The 19,095-nt window shown below is 38.5% G+C and overlaps 1 protein-coding gene across 1 annotated transcript; it reads right to left on the reverse strand.

Moving 5' to 3' along the window:
- Positions 1-3,962: 3,962 nt before the first annotated feature.
- Positions 3,963-13,057, reverse strand: lrrc3.L (leucine rich repeat containing 3 L homeolog). Its single transcript, XM_018237020.2, has 2 exons — positions 12,559-13,057; positions 3,963-5,105 (listed from the first exon to the last, which is right to left on the reverse strand). Exon 2 carries the CDS (start codon positions 5,028-5,030, stop codon positions 4,254-4,256), a length of 777 nt encoding a protein of 258 aa, XP_018092509.1. The 5' UTR covers positions 5,031-5,105; positions 12,559-13,057; the 3' UTR covers positions 3,963-4,253.
- Positions 13,058-19,095: the final 6,038 nt, after the last annotated feature.

Genomic DNA, 19,095 nt, shown 5'->3' on the forward strand with positions numbered 1-19,095 from the left:
TGCTCCAGTGTCCTGTGATCTTCTGTGTTCAAAGAGTACTACAATGAGTGACATACATTATAGAACAGCTTAAACTAAAGAGAAAAAGAGATGAGAGAACATTGTTGATGAGCAGGCAATGCACTGTATGTTTATTTATTATGATAGTGCTTCCTCTGCAACAACCCATAAATCTGTTCTTCTAAAGCAAAAGTTATTAAATGCAGAATAAACAATGCTCCTCTTTTTTTACACACAGCAACTAGGTCACCCAATATGGTAATTTTTGGTTTAATCGGTAGACCACTAGCAACTTTATGGGGCCCCAGCACAATTGTTTTGAACATTTTTACTTCCCCAAACCTCTCCACACTAGGTACTAGGTCCAGGAATGCCATCACAGGGCCCCATAAAACAAAATTTCCTGGGCCCCCTGGGCTGCGCCCACTGCAAGCCCCACCTAGCAAGCACCACACAGTAAAAAAACAAAAAAAAATATTGGTGGCTAGGGTTCCCACATGTTAATAAAAAATAAAAAGATATTGGTGGCCAGGGCTCCCCATAAAAAAAACATTTTATTTAGTTTTCGAATTATTTGCCTTCTTCTAAATCTTTCCAACTTTCAAATGGGGGGGTCACTGACCCCATCTAAAAACAAATGCTCTGTACAGCAACTCATTTATTCTTATTGTGCCTTTTCATTACTTATGTTTCTATTCAAACCCTCTCCTATTCATATTCTAGTTTCTTATTCAAATCAATATATGGTTGCTAGGGTAGTTTGGACCCCAGCAACCAGATTGCTGAAATTGCAAACTGGAGAGCTGCTGAGTAAAGTACCACAAATAATAAAATATGGAAACCAATTGCAAATTGTCTCATAATATCACTCTCTACATCTTACATGGCCAAAAAAAGGGAAAAAAACTCTTTTTCGAACATGGTAATAAATGTAGCCACCTACTGGCAGCCACTCTAAAAAAATATTAAGGAATCATGTCACACAGGTCAAATCACCCAAGGGACAGAACAAAGGATATAACAGTATTCAGACTACACTACATGGAATTGTACCAAGTACTAAACATGCTTACCTGAGGCCAGAAACCTCAAGAGAAAGAACATCTGTAGAAACGACATCCACAATTCAATAACCCCCAGAATCACTAATGAAATAAAGGATGTACTAGACTCCCAGTTAACTAAAGAAAAACTTCTACTTGCCATAAAGAGGCAAAGTTCATTGGCCAGATGGATTTACCATTTCATGTTACAAAGAACTAGGAGATCACAACTTGATATCGCTTGTTGAAGTGATTAATAAAATATCTTATGGAAAAGATATCCCACAAGATTCTATAGAAGCACACAACCCTTTAATACATACAATTAAATTATATAAACATAGAATTACAAAAACATAAAAAGGGAAAAGAGCCCTCTGACCCAGGTAACTTTATGCATATATCATTGCTCAATACTGACATAAAGTTAAATGCCAAGGTGTTAAGCTCGCCAAAGGTGCAAAGATCGGATCATTTGAATCCTCGAATGATCGGACTTCCCCATCTCCAGACCTGCCACTAACCTTCAGTTTAAATAAAGTTGTAAAAGAACAGATCAGCCGATGTTCTGCCCCTACAGCAATCGTACAAATGTTTTCTGACAAAGCTAGTGACAGTCTTCAACTTAAAATTGTCCGATCGGCAATACATGCAGAGATATTATCGGCAGCCGACATAAATCTTTTAACCTGTCTGATCTACTGAACGACTAATCTCCGTGGGACGAAAATTGTCGGGACTCTCTACACATGGTCCGAAAATCGTACGAATCAAGGATTCGTACGATCGGACCTTTGCGTCTATGGCCAGCTTTAGCCTTCTGGTTGACCAACTACTACCAAAATTGATATTCTCTGAACAGGTTTTGTCCTGGGCAATGAGGCTAGAAATAATATTAATAGACTATTTAGTATTGTCCAACACTCTAACTGGGTGCCCCTCGGCTGGATCTGGGCCGTCGCCCCCTCCCCGGTCCACCCCCCCCTGTCACCTTCCCTGTCGGAGTCTTCCTCTGTGCGTCCCCTCCTTCACACCGTCCAGGTCCACCTCCCCTTCCTGTTTGCGCATGGATACGTGCATGCGCACATCTGTGCACATTCGTGTCCAGAACAGCACTGAGACTGGTGTGCTCGAATTGAATCCAAATGCGGCTGGGCGGCATGCCCCCCCTGAAATTCTGCCACCCCTGACAATGTACAGCAAGCAGTTTAGTCAGCACGTTACATGAATTCAACTTTAGCTTCAATTTGGTGCAAATCATACAATGTCCACTGCACACTGTTCTCTTGAACCAGAATACTCACAGACAGCACCAGCCACAGGATTCTGTGGTTTAAATTGCCCTTATTGGAACATGGGCTCTGACTCTGAATTTTTCGAAGTTTTCACCCGAAAGCTCCGAAAACATTGTGAAATTGCACGAAACCCCCGACTTGACTTTTATGCAACCTCGACAGGTTTGAGATGCCGTGTTTTTATATTCAGGCTTTTTAGCCCTCAGGGTTTAATAAATTCTGAAAAATTCATGATTTTTTTATAAATCGGGGAATTTCAGGTATTTGGAGCTTAGTAAATAACCCCCTAAAATTTTGATTTATTCCACAAAACTTTATACATTTGTAGTTTTCTATTATTTTAAAATGCTCTAAAAATTTGAGATCTATTAAGTGTAAAAACCACGAAAATCACAATATAAAACTTTTAGAAGTCAATAGGAGCTGAGCTTTTAGGACAGCTCTAAATCAATTCAGACTTTTATAGGTTTTCTTTTCTTTTTTTTTGCTAGAAATTGTCTGAGAAACTCATATTTTTAGAGGTTTTTCAAGGTTTTTTCAGCACAGAGTTCAGTGTCATTTTCTTTTTATTCTGATTTTATAATAAATCGCAGTGAGTTGTGAGTTTGGTCATCATTTCAAAATTCACTAAAACCACAAAAATTAGACTGTTGATAAATAGGCCCCTTAATGTTGCAAGTTACAAGTTCATGCTGCCATTTGGGGGCAAGTATTCCAAGGAATGCATGCCCAATTTCTCTTTACATGCTGACCGCTCCTAGGTTTAGGCCCTGTATTAAACCTCAAAAACAGTTATGTTCTGTTTCTGTTCTCTGGCAATCATTAGGACTTTAGGTCAACGAAGACTCTCCAGTGACAATCAGTGATCTATTTTCACTCATGTATTTACTTCATAGAATAACAAATATTTGTTTCTAAAGGGAAAGTGGACATTCTCTCCCAGGTAACATTTTTGTACTGTAGTATATATTCTCTGTACAATACACAAAAGTGTTAATACTAGGGTTAACAGATGGGCACATCACATCCATATTTCTTGCAATGTGCAATACCAAAATCTCAGGTCCAGGTAGAAATTTGGAGCAAAGACAAATCCTAAGAGAGCACCTGGTAACTGATTGAGGCAACAGAAAAACAATAATGTGATCCATATACAGTATTCCCAATGTCCTCATCCATTGTCATACTTAAAGGCTAATAACATTTATTTGTTTAGGCCTAGAAACCTAGATTCTTTAAAATTATATAAATACACTTTACTCATTATCAAATGTTAGAAATATTGAATTCAGTATTTAAAGGGCAACCATCATGAAAGTGAAATTTTAATACAAGCTTCATCCATACTGAAATAAAAAAGTTTTCTAAATATAATCAATTAAAATTCAGAAAAATGTTTCTGAAATATTCAAGTTACTCTTCACTTTCTTACCCTTTCAACATATGTCTGTCTTCATTCTCTTTTTTAATGCAGGAGTTGGGTTTAGATTTTGAATGACAGTTAAATCCAATATATCTTTTATAGGGTGGACCATTTTACCTGGAAGATGTATTAGAGCTCACTCTATTAAAATCACCATAACTCCTGTCTCTCTACATGCAGGTTTTGTGCCAAAGTCATTTACTTTGTTAGATTTTGTTTTTACTGGAATCTGTTTTTTAAGTAAGCTCCCCTATAAAATATATTGGATCTATCAATGAAAATCGGACACCCACTTCTGCTTGAAGAGAAACAGATGCTGAGAGAGGGATAGTAAAAATAAACTTGATTATTTCAGAAATGATGCAGAATTTTTAATTGATTGTATTTAGAAAGCTTCGTATTTCATTATGATACAGCCTATATTACATTTTAATTTTCACAATAGTTTCCCTTTAAAACTGAATGTTTCGCTGCCCAGGTAATTATCCATTTTTAAAGCACAGTACTGATAGTATCAAAGTCTTTGGCTAACTGTGTACTGGGCAATGACTTGAGGTACTCCAGGTGCCGCCTAGCATCTTCTTGGTTGTGCCGCACATAGTACACTACATAGGTTATCACCATTGCAAACCAACCAAACATGGTAATAAACATAGCAATATCAGTGGTTTTGTTATGAATGTTGCAAAAGTTTATGCCAGAGTCTAAAACCTGGATCAAGGGCTTCCCAATATATTTCTCATGAACAGATGTCTTGCATAAAATTTCATTAACTGTGTTTGGGTCTAATATGATTTCCCTCAGCATCTCTTGAAGACTGCAATCACAGTGCCACGGGTTATTGGAAAGACGGATTTTGGCTTTAAGTTTAGCCAAGGCTTCCTTAGGAATACTGTGAATCTGATTTCCAGATAAATCCAAAAGCTTTAGACCCTCTGACACCCCTTTAAAAGCTGCCAACTCTATTTTCTCAATCGAATTCCTAGACAGGTCCAACTCTTGGAGATAGTTCAAGTCCTTAAATGCATTGTTTGGCACTTGTTTGATCTTATTGGCATCCAGTTTGAGGGACACTGTGTCCATTGGGAGGTGTATGGGGATTTCTTCCAGGTCTCTGGAGCTACAGTGAACAACTGTGGCTCCGTTAGTGTCAGAGCACTGACAGCTCTTTGGGCAAGCTGCAATAATTTTCTGGTGGAACAGTAATATTAAAATTCCTCTTTTGAGTAGAAATTCCAAAAATCTGTTTAAATGGTCTTCTAGATGCATTCTGGATGTTTACACTTTGCAGCTCTTCATCATGCATGAGACTCCTTTTTTTCTGGAAGTCAAGAGGAATTCACTCTAAAACAAGAAATGAAGAAATGATTTAGCTGTGATTTGTATTGTCCTAACCTTAAAAATGTTTCAATAAAGATGTTTTCAAGCAAGTCATAATTCATTTTGGTCCAGTACTGCTGTAGGCATTGAACCTCTGACTGCCTTCCACCCCTCCTGATTGATGCATATGTAATACAGTTAGGGCAAGCACAGAAGGGCAACCCTCAATAACTGCTGCCCTAGGTATGGGCCCTCAGTTGCCGTTATAGATAGATAGATAGATAGATAGATAGATAGATAGATAGATAGATAGATAGATAGATAGATGATAGATAGATAGATATGATAGATATGATAGATAGATAGATAGATAGATAGATAGATAGATAGATAGATAGATAGATAGATAGATAGATAGATAGATAGATCCTGGATTATATTTGATCCCTTTAATGTGCCATGAAAGGCTCACAAGGTTTGTAAAAAGTCTGAAAGGCACCCTTTTGTAAATTTGGCCATTTTGGTCAATGCCTTTACCAAACAAATGGAGCAAATTCACTTCAAGGGGACCAATGTTTGCTATGTTATATTTATATATGCTGTAGAACACCACAAGGTGCAGAAAGGGTGTTTGTGAATGTATGATACTGTACATAGGTCAGTGTGAAATGTGTGGCAATAATTGTACCACAATCAAATTCATTTATGTGACACTGTGGGGCACATTTACTATGGGTCGAATATCGAGGGTTAATTAACCCTCGATATTCGATCCTCAAAGTAAAATCCTTCGACTCCGAATATCGAAGTCGAAGGATTTACCACAAAAAAAAGTCGAAGGAATAATCGTTCGATCGAACGATTAAATTCTTCAAATCGAACGTTTTGAAGGATTTTAATCCATCGATTGAACGATTTTGCTTCGATCAGAAATTGCTAGGAAAGCGTATGGGGAAGGTCCCCATAGGCTAACATTAGTGCTCGGTAGGTTTAAGTGGTGAAGTAGGTAGGCAAAGTTTTTTTTAAAGAGACAGTACTTCGACTATTGAATGGTCGAATGGTCGAAAGATTTTTAGTTCGAATCATTCAATTCGAAGTCGTAGTCGAAGGTCGAAGTAGCCAATTCAATGGTCGAAGTAGCCAAAAAAACTTTTCATTCTAATCCTTCACTCGAGCTAAGTAAATGTGCCCCTGTATGTGATGTGGAGCTAACAGACTGTTACAGTATTGTAATAGAAGAAGAATGACTGCATTTGCCCTTGCTAACCATGGGCAAACCAGATATTTACTATTGTATTGTAAACATGAGCTAATTTAAGAATGCTAAAAGTGTCCCTATTTATAGCAACTGCAGGGGAAATGTGGGGCATCTGGGCCTTTCTATTTAATCGGATTTTTACAAGTGCACTGCATCTTTTACATCTGCTGCAAAGACTTTTCATGAAAAGAACCCCATGGTGGCTGTGATGTGCACATGTTAAAAAGCAAATCACAGGGCTGAAAGAAACTCATTAAAAAATAAATCTTCTATCAACAGCTATTCAAACAAGCTCATTATAAATTGCTTAATATGGCCCATCATCCCCTATTCATGGCTGTACTGTGAAATCCCAGAATAATAGACATGCGTCTTAAATTTAACAGTCATCATTACTTTTTATCATAAATTGCATTCATCACATTTTCTTGTCATATAGAACAAAATGAAGGTAACTACCTACTCACACATCATACATTAAATGCATGTGTTGTCTTGTAAAGTGCATGATGTATGAGATGCCAGTAGATGTTTATTACCTATAATACACATGTTGGAAGTTTAACTCTTTATACTGTACTCCTGGTGTTTTGTATGTCTACCTATTTTTGGATATAGTAGGCCTGGAAGAAGAATTAAAAGGCATGCTGCTAGTTTAGTGCAAAAATAGTGATTTGTAAATGTGGGCACAGTGAATTACCTTGGACCATAGAGCTAGTTTCTTATATGTGTTCATTAAACATTTTTTAAATTTATTTGTAAATATAAATGCAGTTTACTGCACTGCTGGTTCTGCTTCTTGAAACAATGTTGCAATTGCTAGCTCTCCTCCAGACAAGAATATATCTTTAAGGGAAAACAGCTGACTTGAAGAAGCAGTAGAGTGGGGAAACATTTCACCAAGTCCAGTTCAATTTACTACTACAGGTACAGGTCCTGTTATCCAGAATGCTCAGGACCTGGGGGTTTCCAGATAAGGGATCTTTCCATAATTTGGATCTTCATATCTTTTTCACATGTACTAGAAAATCATTAGACATTAAATAAACCCAATAGAATTGTTTTGCCTCCAGTAAGGATTAATTATACATTAGTTTGGATCATGTAGAAAAAAAGTAAAAAATATCTAAAGATTTTATATTATTTGAATAAAATTGAATCAATGGGAAATGGCCTTCCCATAACTCAGAACTTTATGGATAATGAATTTCTGGATAATGGATCCCATTCCTGTACCAGATATTGTATTACAGTTCCCATCAGTCCCCATTTCAGGATCTTGCTCCCCAGGGAAAATTGGCACTGAACATAGTCAGTGCTGGTATTTGCTCAAGAATGTCCCCTTTTTTCTGCCTCACAATATGTAGATGTGGCCTCTTGGCCTTTTATATGTGTCCCTTGACTTGGGTGAATGAAAAACAATTATAGGTATCCTGAAAATGTTTTTGAGATATCATGGGTCTCAGAGAGAAGAATCAGTGCTAGAAGCAAAACTGCATTGTTTTAGTGTCAACACTTCCATTGACCAACACATTTTGGACCCAACTTGGGTTAAGGCACTCTTAAGTGAATGTTTCTAGTGGATAACCATACCTTGTCACCAACTTTGTATGGAGGAGAAGACCTGCATCTGCGATCAGCAAAACTCTAGTGTACAAGAGCACTCTTTTCCAAACTTGATTTGGTTGCAGCCCAAATAGCAGACATATGGGCGGTGTGGTCGTCTGCAGCAGGGATGTCAGCGAAGACTTGAGGGAAGGCTAGAGGATGCTGTCCGTACACAGTCATAAACGGAGACCTTCCAGTGGAAGTGTGGCATGCATTATTATGAGCGAATTCCGCCCACGGGAGGAGATCAGACCAATCATCCTAACAGAGGGAAACATGATTCCTCAAGAATTGCTCCAAAGCTTGATTCACGCGCTCCGCTGCCCCATTGGTTTGGGGATGATAGGCAGAGGAGAACTGAAGAGTAATACCTAAATCTTTACATAAGGCACACCAGAACTTAGCTGTAAATTGAGATCCCCTATCAGAGACTATCTCAGCCCAGAAGCCATGCAACTGGAAAATAAACTGGATGAAGAGCTGAGGGAAGTTTTCGTAGAGGGATGAAAGTACTGTTTCTACTTTTGCAGATGATACTAAATTGTGCAGAACTATAGGTTCTGAAGGGGGCCATGAGTTGGGTTTACCCCCTTTTCAGATGAGGGCAAGGATAGGGCAATGCGAGAGGAGAACCCCTTGATGAACTTTCGGTAGTAATTGGCAAACCCGATGAATTTTTGAATTGCCTTGGTGGTCAAAGGAAGGGGCCAAATAGTTCTGCGATCAGAGGCAAAGGGTATCGATTCTTAACTGTAATCTTGTTAAGTCCACGGTAATCTATGCAGGGACGCAGACCACCGTCCTTCTTCTCCACGAAGAAGAAGCCAGCTCCTGCGGAGAGTTAGAAGGACGATTAAATCCTGCTGGAGATTCTCCTGGATATAGTCTTTCATGGCGGAGGTCTCTGCAGGAGAGAGAGGGGGATAGGTGCGACTCCTGGGAGGCATGGCTCCAGGAAGGAGATTGACGGCACAATCGTAGTGACGATGAGGAGGAAGAAACTCTGCAGACTTTTTACAGAAGACGTTGGAGAATTCCTTGTAGCAGGAAGGCAGGGCTTTCAGATCTGTCGAAAATATAGTCACTGGGTGGAGGGGATTAGTCGGGAAGACAAAGTTCTTGACAGTACGGACTCCAACGAGAGATCTGCCCCGAAGACCAATCAATGGAGGGGTTATGTGAACAAAGCCAGGGTAGACCCAAGACAACAGGAACTGAAGGGTAGGAAATAATTAGGAACGATAACTTTTCTTTATGTAAATTCCGAACCTGCACAGGCAACCCCCCAGTCGTCATGGAAATTATCTCAGACATAAGTGGCCTGTCGTCAATTGCTGTAACCCGTAGGGAAGTGGTCAATGGATACAAAGGAACCTCCATTTAGCAAAGAGAGCGTCCATGAAATTTCCGGCAGCCCCTGAATCGCTGAAGGCAGAGCCGACAATAGTCTTAGTGGCCAGACAAATCTGTAAAGGCATAAGATACATGTGAAAGTTCTCTTGGGATTTTGGAGTAATGCCGCCCACATATGTCTTCCCAGGTTTACCTTGAAGAAGAGGACCCTTTGGCTTCACAGGGCCAGAGACTGACCACCACAATACAGACATAGTGAGCATCTCCTGCTCAGAGAGACATGCCCTTCTGATCTGCATGGGTTCCTCCGGAGGAATAACAGAAGGCTGCTAGGGTGAGGGAGGCAACAGGGGTCTTTCGAAGCGGGGAGCAAACATAGGTTGGAATCTCTTGATTCCACCTTGACAGCCAAAGCAATAAGGTCTTCTACCAGTGTAGGTAATGCACAGGAGACCAGGTCGTCTTTAAGGTTGATAGAGAGCCCATTGTAGAAGGCAGCATGATAGGCTTTGTTATTCCAACCAGTCTCTGCAGCACAAAACTGGATCTGGCACTGGTTCACAAAACCACGACATGCATGAGGATCTCCACTATAAAGAGGAGGTGCCGGAATAAATGGACCAGTGGAAGAAGAACGTGAAGCAGCGACTGCAGCGACCGGAACTGGCGTTGGTCTTCCTGGCGTGAGAATGGAAAGTTTTTCCAGGATCGTCTCCAGCGCTTGTCCGAAATGGGATTGCCGAACTTTGTATGCCTCCATGCAAGAATGCAGACCACGAAACGCCCTACCGAAATCAGGCTGAGCTTCTTCAGTGGGGTCCATGGCTTCGTCCATGGGTTCTTGATGTCATCACGCTGGCGCCGATTCATGACATCATCGCGCTGGCGACGAAACGCCGGCGCCCCTACCCACGTGGCGACCATGGGCACCGCCATCTTGGATTCGCCGCTGAAGAGGGCGGACGACCGGCGCTCATGACATGTTGACACTGCTGTAGCCATGTCAAAGTCAGAAGTTTATGCATCAACTTTCTTATTGTTGGTGGTGGTACATGAAAAATAAAATTACTGCATCCATCTTTTCTATAGAAATGCAGAATCAAGGGGGAAGATTTCTAATGGTAGGTATAGAAAATTAATAAGATCAAATAAATGAATGGCACTGGGCTCCCCAGAAATGGTTATTGCATGTATGTCTGGCACTTCACAACTTTTCTGGCACCCTCTTAAAAGAGAAGGAATGGCTATTTAACTTGAGAATTCCAAAAGTAAGACACTTCCAATAATTGTATTTATTTACCTGATACCCCGGGCTGGTGCTCCTATACGCAGAAAACAGTCCAGCTCGGGGTTCTTCCAGTGAGCCCCATGGAGCAATCCGGGGGCAGACATATATGCAAAAGAGTAAAAAAGCACGTTTTTTTGTTCAGCTTTTCACTCTACTATGCATGCGCAGCCATGTGAAGAAAGAAGAAACATTAAGTGGATTGCTCTGCGGTGCTTGCCGGGCCGGTGCAGTTTTCTGCTGATAGGAGCACCAACTCGGGATACAATCACTAGGAAAAGCCTAACATTTGGCACTCCAAGTAAAAAAGTTTTTTTCTTATCCTCCTGTCCTGTAATGCACCTGCACCTACTGATGCAGGGGAACCTTCAAGCTAATAGTAATTCCATGGTTCTCACTGTTGGCTGTATAAATAAGAATTTTGCCTAAAGAATCAGACACAGACTTAATTTTGACTCAGAGAGATGGAAACCTAAATATTCAGTGCAATTGCATCTGATTCATCAAAATGCGCATACATTGCATTTATTTTGATGCATGGGTGCAGTTGTGTTGGACGCAGCTACCTCTTATGGCTGAAATGATGCTGTAATTGTCAGTAAAAAAATGCTACTTTTTGGGTAAAGAAATGGCGAATTGCATCCAAAACTGCACTTGCATTTGTAAATATGTGTTAATATGGCTTACCACCATATAGAATGCATGTATACAATCTTGACAACAAGATTACTTTTTAACATAGTTACTTAACCCTGATTTTTTTCTGGTCGGGTTATTTTGGGCAAAAATATTTTGTGGGAAAAAAACTTTTCAGGATTTATTATACCCCGAAACTGCTATAAATCCAAATCCAAAAATCCACCATCTCAAACTTGCCTAGGTTATGTAGAAGTCAATGGGAGATGTCCCTTTTACATTTTAAAGATATCGTTATCTGTGCTTGGTTTCATCAGAAATTCGAAACATTTGGTGTTTTCGGACGATAACCCGAAAAAATCTAGTGATTCAGGCATCAAATGCAAAAAAATTATACAATTCTGGTTTTCGCTCAATTTTATTGAGTTTTTTCCCTACCCAACTTTTTTGAGTTATTTTATTGATAAATAATATAAAATCATGGGTGGGAGTTTGGCCGAGCTTGGTTTAATAAAAATATGAGATAAATTTGAGTTTAAGTAAACAACCCCCTTCATTTTTGCACACAAATATAATTGAAATATGAAAACTGAACATAGGAAAAGCAATGCAAATAAAGGGTAGATAACACTGTTAAAATGGTAAGCCAAAACTAATGCTGGGTGCATAATAGAGTATTGCATGGTGGAGATTTATTCTAATTTATAAATTAAATTGGTGTTGTTAAGTAACAGTTAACTGCCACTGTATACATACTGTATATACCTACAATACAAATACATGGGTCATTTTAGTCAGCAGGTGTACAAAACAATAAGGATGATCTATCTCAGAGCAGAAACCTGCAATGGTGTAGCATGTATAGGGTGTCTGTTGCAGTGTTGCACATTTAGAATGCACACTCCCCGGATGTAGTGGCAGTAATGCAGGCCTTTTTAAAGTGTCCTGTATTTACCAAATTTCAAACACAATAGATATTACCAATTTTATAGTGTATATTGCAAACTTAAATGCAGAACATCCTGCAGATCTCTAAAAAAGTAACATTGATCAAGGCACTATGTATAAAATGAAAGGGGGTGGCATTTCTAATGTCTTATGTGGTTGATTCCATATAAGAAAAGGGAGCTTTTATAGGAGATAGGGGTTTCCCTATTATTCACATGAAGATATCGATTGCGACTTTTATGAATTATATTTTTTCTATTTCCACTTCACATTAAAGATATACAATGATTAAAGTGTGAGAGTAGAAGAGGATGTTCCCTATTGGAAGGCTTATTTTATCCAAACAATTCTATTAAAGTTAAAAAAAAGTGTAAGGATGTTCTACTTACCATGCAGATAGCCAAGTGCTTAATATCTGCTTCTTGTTTCTTCCCTGTTAAAGTTGAATGCAGAATCCTGGATAAAATTAGGTAACAGCTTAAAATAAACTACCAGCATCAGCAACGTGACACCCAGAAAGGCTGCTGACCCTCAGCTCCAAGGAAGTTTGTGATGCAAGGGGGCTTTGGTGGAGGCACATGGGCAATGGGACTATAGCTGAGCTGAACTGGCCAGCACTTGTTGCTGTTTTCAGAGCTCACAGAAGACACTCTGTTTTGCTTGTAACACCAGTACACACCCAGACCAATCAGGCTTCCCAGGGGCTGTCACTGTATCGCGTGCCTCTTGCCTGTCAGTGGAATCTTTGCTAAAAAGCTTTTCTTTTTTAATGGTGAATCAGACAAAAGCTGAGGAAAGGGGGCACTCATTCTAAGACAAGTTGATGGCGTCTTGCAGATTCCTATTGGATTCACACACAAAGAACCGTGCTCTGTTACCCCCTTAGGAAAGAATAAAAGAGAGTAAGGCACTTTTATTCTTAGAATAAATGAATCACTAATGATCATGTCTATATAACCTGACTGATTCCTTTAAGGAGAGATTAAGCATTTTACTCTTAAGGCAAAAGTTGCATTAAATGCAACGTGATTGCTCATTGGGATATTAGAGCTCCTTTATAATCCTACGTAACCACAGACTGTGTGAGTCCCCTGTATGAATGAGGCTTAGTTATTGGTTTTTGCACATCCGGTGATTTAGCTTGGAGAATTCCCATGTGTACATCACATAGACAGGCAGAGCCGGCAGCAAGCAAGTGAAGTGATGCATATCATAATCCAGTTATTATGTTTTTAATTCCCCTTTTAGCCATCACTTCTACTTACAAATCATAATTATAACAAACTGCAATACATTTTGCCTTTAAAAGGCATAAACCTCTCTCTCACCAATAATCTGTAAAAAAAAAAAAAAAAAAGCCTAGGTACAATGCACGTATATGGGAAAAAAGTATGTTCAGATGTTCCTGGAAAATGAAAGACATACCACTGTTATCTTTTTTTGTTGAAAGTGGAGTAAATTATAATGCAGGCTGAGAGGGGTTCCCAAACTCTTTCATATATATGCTGTATATATATAATATATATATATATATATATAGACATATATATAAAACTTTCCATCCTTGAAAAAGGTCCGAAACTTTGGATATTGATACTATAACAATAAAAATTGTGTTTTTTTACTAAAGGGAGTACTGGTCTGGAAACTATTGGTGTGTATGTATGTATATATATATACATACAGTTATATGAAAGAGTTTGGGATCTCCTCTCAGCCTGCATAATAATTTACTCCACTTTCATTTCCCAGGAACATCTGAGTACTGAACAAAGATTTTTAGTGAAGCAGTATTCGTTTGTATGAAATCAAATCAAATGTGAAAAACTGGCTGTGCAAAAATGTGGGTACCCTTGTAATTTTGCTAATTTGAATGCATGCAACTGCTCAGTACTGATTACTGGCAACACCAAGTTGGATTAGCTCATTAAGTCTTGAACTTCATAGACAGATGTGTCCAATCATGAGAAAAGGTATTTAAGGTGGCCAATTGCAAGTTGTGCTTCTGTTTGACTCTCCTCTGAAGAGTGACAGCATGGGATCCTCAAAGCAACTCTCAAATCTGAAAACAAAGATTGTTCAGTATCATGGTTTAGAAGAAGGCTACAAAAAGCTATTTCAGAGGTTTAAACTGTCAGTTTCAACTGTAAGGAATATAATCAGGAAATGGAATGCCACAAGCACAGTTGCTGTAAAACCCAGGTCTGGCAGGCCACAAAAAATACAGGAGCGGCATATACGGAGGATTGTGAGAATGGTTACAGAGAACCCAAATATCGCCTCCAAAGACCTGCAAGAACATTTTGCTGCAGATGGTGTATCTGTACATCATTCTACAATTCAGCGCAACTTGCACAAAGGACATCTGTATGGCAGGGTGATGAGAAAGAAGCCCTTTCTACACTCACGCCACAAACAGAGTCACTTGTTGTATGCAAAAGCTAATTGAGACAAGCCACAATCATTTTGGAAAAAAGTGCTTTAGACTGATGAGACAAAAATTGAGTTATTTGGTCATAACATAAAGCACTTTGCATGGCGGAAGAAGAAAATCGCATTCCAAGAAAAACACCTGCTGCCTACTGTCAAATTTGGAGGAGGTTCCATCATGCTGTGGGGCTGTGTGGCTGGTTCAGGGACTGGGCCCTTGTTAAATTTGAGGGTCGGATGAATTTAAACCAATATCAACAAATTCTTCCGGATAATGTTCAAGCATCAGTCACAAAGTTGAGGTTACACAGGGGTTGCATATTCCAACAAGAAAATGATTCTAAACACACTTGGAAATCTACAAAGGTATTTATGCAGAGGGAGAAGTACAATATTCTGGAATGGCCGTCACTTGAATATCATGGAAAATCTATGGGATGATTTGAAGCAGGCTGTCCATGCTCGGCAGCCATCAAATTTAACTGAACTGGAGAGATTTTATATGGACAAATGGTCAAAAATACCGCTATCCAGAATCCAGACACTAATCAAAGGCTATAGGAGGCATCTAGAGGCTCTTACATTTGCAAAAGGAGGTTCAACTAAGTATTGATGTAATATCTCTGTTGGGGTGCCCAAATGAATGTACCTGTCTAATTTTGTTATGATGCATATTGCATAGTTTTTGTTAATCCAATAAACTCTATGTCACTGCTGAAATACTACTGTTTCCATAAGGCATGTTCTATATTAAAAGGAAGTTGCTACTTTGAAAACATGTGTGTGTGTTTGTAGAAGTGTTCAAAGTGAGCAGTGATTTCCAAACTACATATTTTGAGCCCTGAGCAAGGAGAGCCCACTGTGAAAGGTAATTAGGGTGACATTCGTTTATGCTAAATAAAAAAATAAGATATACTTGATACTCACAGAGTTACAGCAGAGTGACTTCTACAATTAAATAAATGCGTAGAATGAAAATGTCCAAATGAATTATGGGATTGAAGAGAGTTGTGGGTCAAATACAAAAAGTTCATAAACCAGGGATACATAAATAATTTTTCATTCTCAAAATAAACCCCAGTCAATACTGCAGAAGGGGGCTTCGGATAGTCTCTCTTTAGTGGGAAGGCTAGCGTTTCGCTATTACTGGGACTTTAGGTAAAAGGCAGGGTAGAGCTATAAATAAGATAAAATTTAGGTATATATTGAAACGGGGTCTTCAGATCTCACTTCCTGTCCTGTTAAGCATGGAAAGATTTCTTAAAAAGCAATAGAAGGATGATATACCTCTACCCAGCGTCCCTTTCAGTCCTACTCTCTGGATTTCTTAAAAGGAAAATAGTAAAAATAATCACTAAGATCTACAGGACCATGTCAAGGTCAGTGTCAATAAGACACTCTGTGTAAACCTGGGTAAGGCCATAAAGTTCCCTGCTGCCAAACTCTACAAAACTCCAAGTCATAGACCAAAAGCAAAATAGAAAGCGATCTGTACCTCTCTGCTGCCATTGCATTGAGTTTTGGGACTCAGTCAAGGCCATTTGCATCAAAAGAACTGAGACTTCTCACTGAGTCTTTCCTGAAAGAGTACACATTTATAAAGCATTTGTGAGTGTTGGGTAAAACCTCTGCAGCTCATTTGCTGAAATATGTCTAATTATGTGCGGCAAAGTGTTTTATGCACAGTTGCTTTTTTGTTTTTTTTAACATTTACTGATCTGAAGGAGACTGTCAGGTACGCACTTAGCTTATTAATGTAAGAAAAGGAAGACAAAAATAAATTCAATGCCAAAGTGCAGTCAACTGCTACCTACGATTTCCACAAGTAAATGTCAACTAGGGAGCCATGTCACGGAATATTTCCCAAGTCAAAACAATGCTCATAGAATAAAACTGAGCTCATTATATTGTAGGTATTTTTCCCGGAGCCGGCATCAGGATCTGCTTTTCCGCACTTCTTGCTTAGTGACTGATCCGATCACAGAGCGTTTTAGACATTGGCAATGTTCTGCTATTTTCTTTCAACCGAGACCAGTTTTGGTTTTGATCATTTTAAAAAAGCGGCAAACACACACTTTCTGAGAATATGCTTTTCTTTTACTGTAGCGTACACACTCTGTCATATTCTCTGTTATCTACTCAACCACATTCTGGCCTCACTGTCTGAATGTCATAAACCTAGCCTTCATTCTCAGTGTGGAATCTTGTAGATTTTATACTTCAGCTGATAGTACAATTTTAAAATTCTATTTTTTCTGAATAATTCAAGTTAAAGGAAATATATCCTTTACTGCATACTCAAATATTTGGATAATCCTTGAGAATTGTATATTTTACATACTAGCTTTAATCTACTAGTAGTTATTTCTGTATGATAAGAACAATAATAATTTGCAATCAGTCTTTCATTTTTGTGTTTATTCAATCTTTTGTTCTGCAAAGAGTTTGGAATTCGAACAGCTATGTTGTTGCTAGGGTCTAGTTACCCTAGCAAGGAAGAATAGTAAAGAATCTGAGTGAATAAAGTAAAAAAAGATCTAGTCTTGAAGATGTTTCTGCTTTTTATTTGTCAAGGTTGGCTTGCTTGTTTAAAAATACATTTTAAAGGCACCCTGAGGCCCTGGGCCTTCTACATGTTTTGTGGAAATCCTTGAATGTGAATGGAAAATAAAGAGATATCAACTAACCCATGTCATGTGAGATACAGGTATAGGATGCATTATCCAGAAATCTGTTATCCAGAAAGCCACGAACGACAGAAAGGTAATCTCCTGTAGACCCCATTTTAATCAATGAATTCATATTTTAAAAAATCCTAACTGGAGGCAAAATGATCCCATTGGGATTATTTAATGTTTAAATGATTTTTTTTAGTAGACTTAAAGTATGGAGATCCAAATTATGGAAAGATCCCTTATCAGGGGTCCTATGCAGTCTGGATAACAGTCCCTATACCTGCATGATCCAGTTGTGGCATTTTTAGTTATTTCCTATTATCATTTACTTAGAAGAGGAATTAGATATGAAAACTTAAGGATATGGGGTTAGATGACATCCCTAAACATATTGCCATCATTGTCTAGCTGAGCCTCACTGCTGTGACTGACATCTTAAAGTAGGTACTCCCTTTATTTCATGTAAAATCTCTCAGAATTTAGCATAGTAAAGATGTTTATATGACCAGCATTTTAACAGTTAAATAGAGACAAATATAGGGCAAAAAATGTTTTTGAACTGCCATAACTTCGAAATTCAAATTAAAAAAAGACCACCTGAAATTTATCAAAAAAATAAAAAAAAAATTTCTGGGTGAATAGGCGCTTTAGTTCGAATTCAAAACGTATAAATCAAAGTAACATCGTATTTGATCGAATTCGATTAGAAGTTTTTTCAAAAACTCCACATAGGTTCTAGGAGGTTCCCCATAGGCTAAAACAGCAATTTGCCAGGTTTTAGATGGCGAATGGTCGAAGTCTAATTTTCAAAGAGACAGTACATGATAAATTTCGATATTTGAATTTTTGATTTTTTTCAAATTCAAATGGAATTTGGACTATTCCCTAGTCGAAGTACACAAAATTAGCTTGAAATTAGAATTTTTTCAATTAGAATTTTCACTTCAACCCTTGATAAAACTGCCACTTAATGTCAGACGTATTAAGATTATTCTTGTATGGCTTTTATGCTGCAGGTGTGATGTGAAAGTGGGAACGAATGCATTTGCACTCTCAAAAACCACATATGGCAGAAGTCAATGGCTGAGATCTCAGAGTGTAAATATAAACTGTTATGTCTACTCTATACCAGCAATGGTTCAGACTGCCTCCAGATAGAAAATAGAGATTTGTATGATGAGAACCTCTGGAAGAAAAATCATGGGGCAGTAGATAATTGTGTATAAAATGGGTTTCCCCCGGTGTTGGTTAATGGGAATGATAATGGGAAGGATAGTTAAATTATCATGTGTACAGTATATGTGCATACACACACACACACACACATACTGTACAATGCTTAGCTCTGTAAACCCTCACACTAGAAGCTTTAGACAATACATTTTTTACAATCCGTTATGTCAGTAAATAATATGCTTTAAAATTTGTACATTATTGTAGATCCCGTAAGAATTGACAGAGCTTTTTTTTTTAAATGCATTTTGGAATGCTCATGCACAAACAAGTCAACATCTGAAAACATGTTGGAAAACATCATTTATGGATTTTTCCCTACACACTAACCCCCACAGGGAGAATGATATTGACAAAGTGACATAGTTCAGTGCAAAAAAATCAATGAAATAACTAGAGCTCAAGCAGCGGCAGGCTCATTCTGCAACAGTTTTTATTGGGCGATCGGAACATAATACGATTTTGGATTCTTTGCTGAATTATGATTTTATAAGGCCCAAGGCAAGGTGTTGATTTGCCACAACTCCACAGGTTGCCCACACAAATCTATGTACACTGTACGCATTCTTCAGTATATATCACCAGTAG

Source organism: Xenopus laevis, chromosome 9_10L (assembly GCF_017654675.1).
Source record: "Xenopus laevis strain J_2021 chromosome 9_10L, Xenopus_laevis_v10.1, whole genome shotgun sequence".
Taxonomy (NCBI): domain Eukaryota; kingdom Metazoa; phylum Chordata; class Amphibia; order Anura; family Pipidae; genus Xenopus; species Xenopus laevis.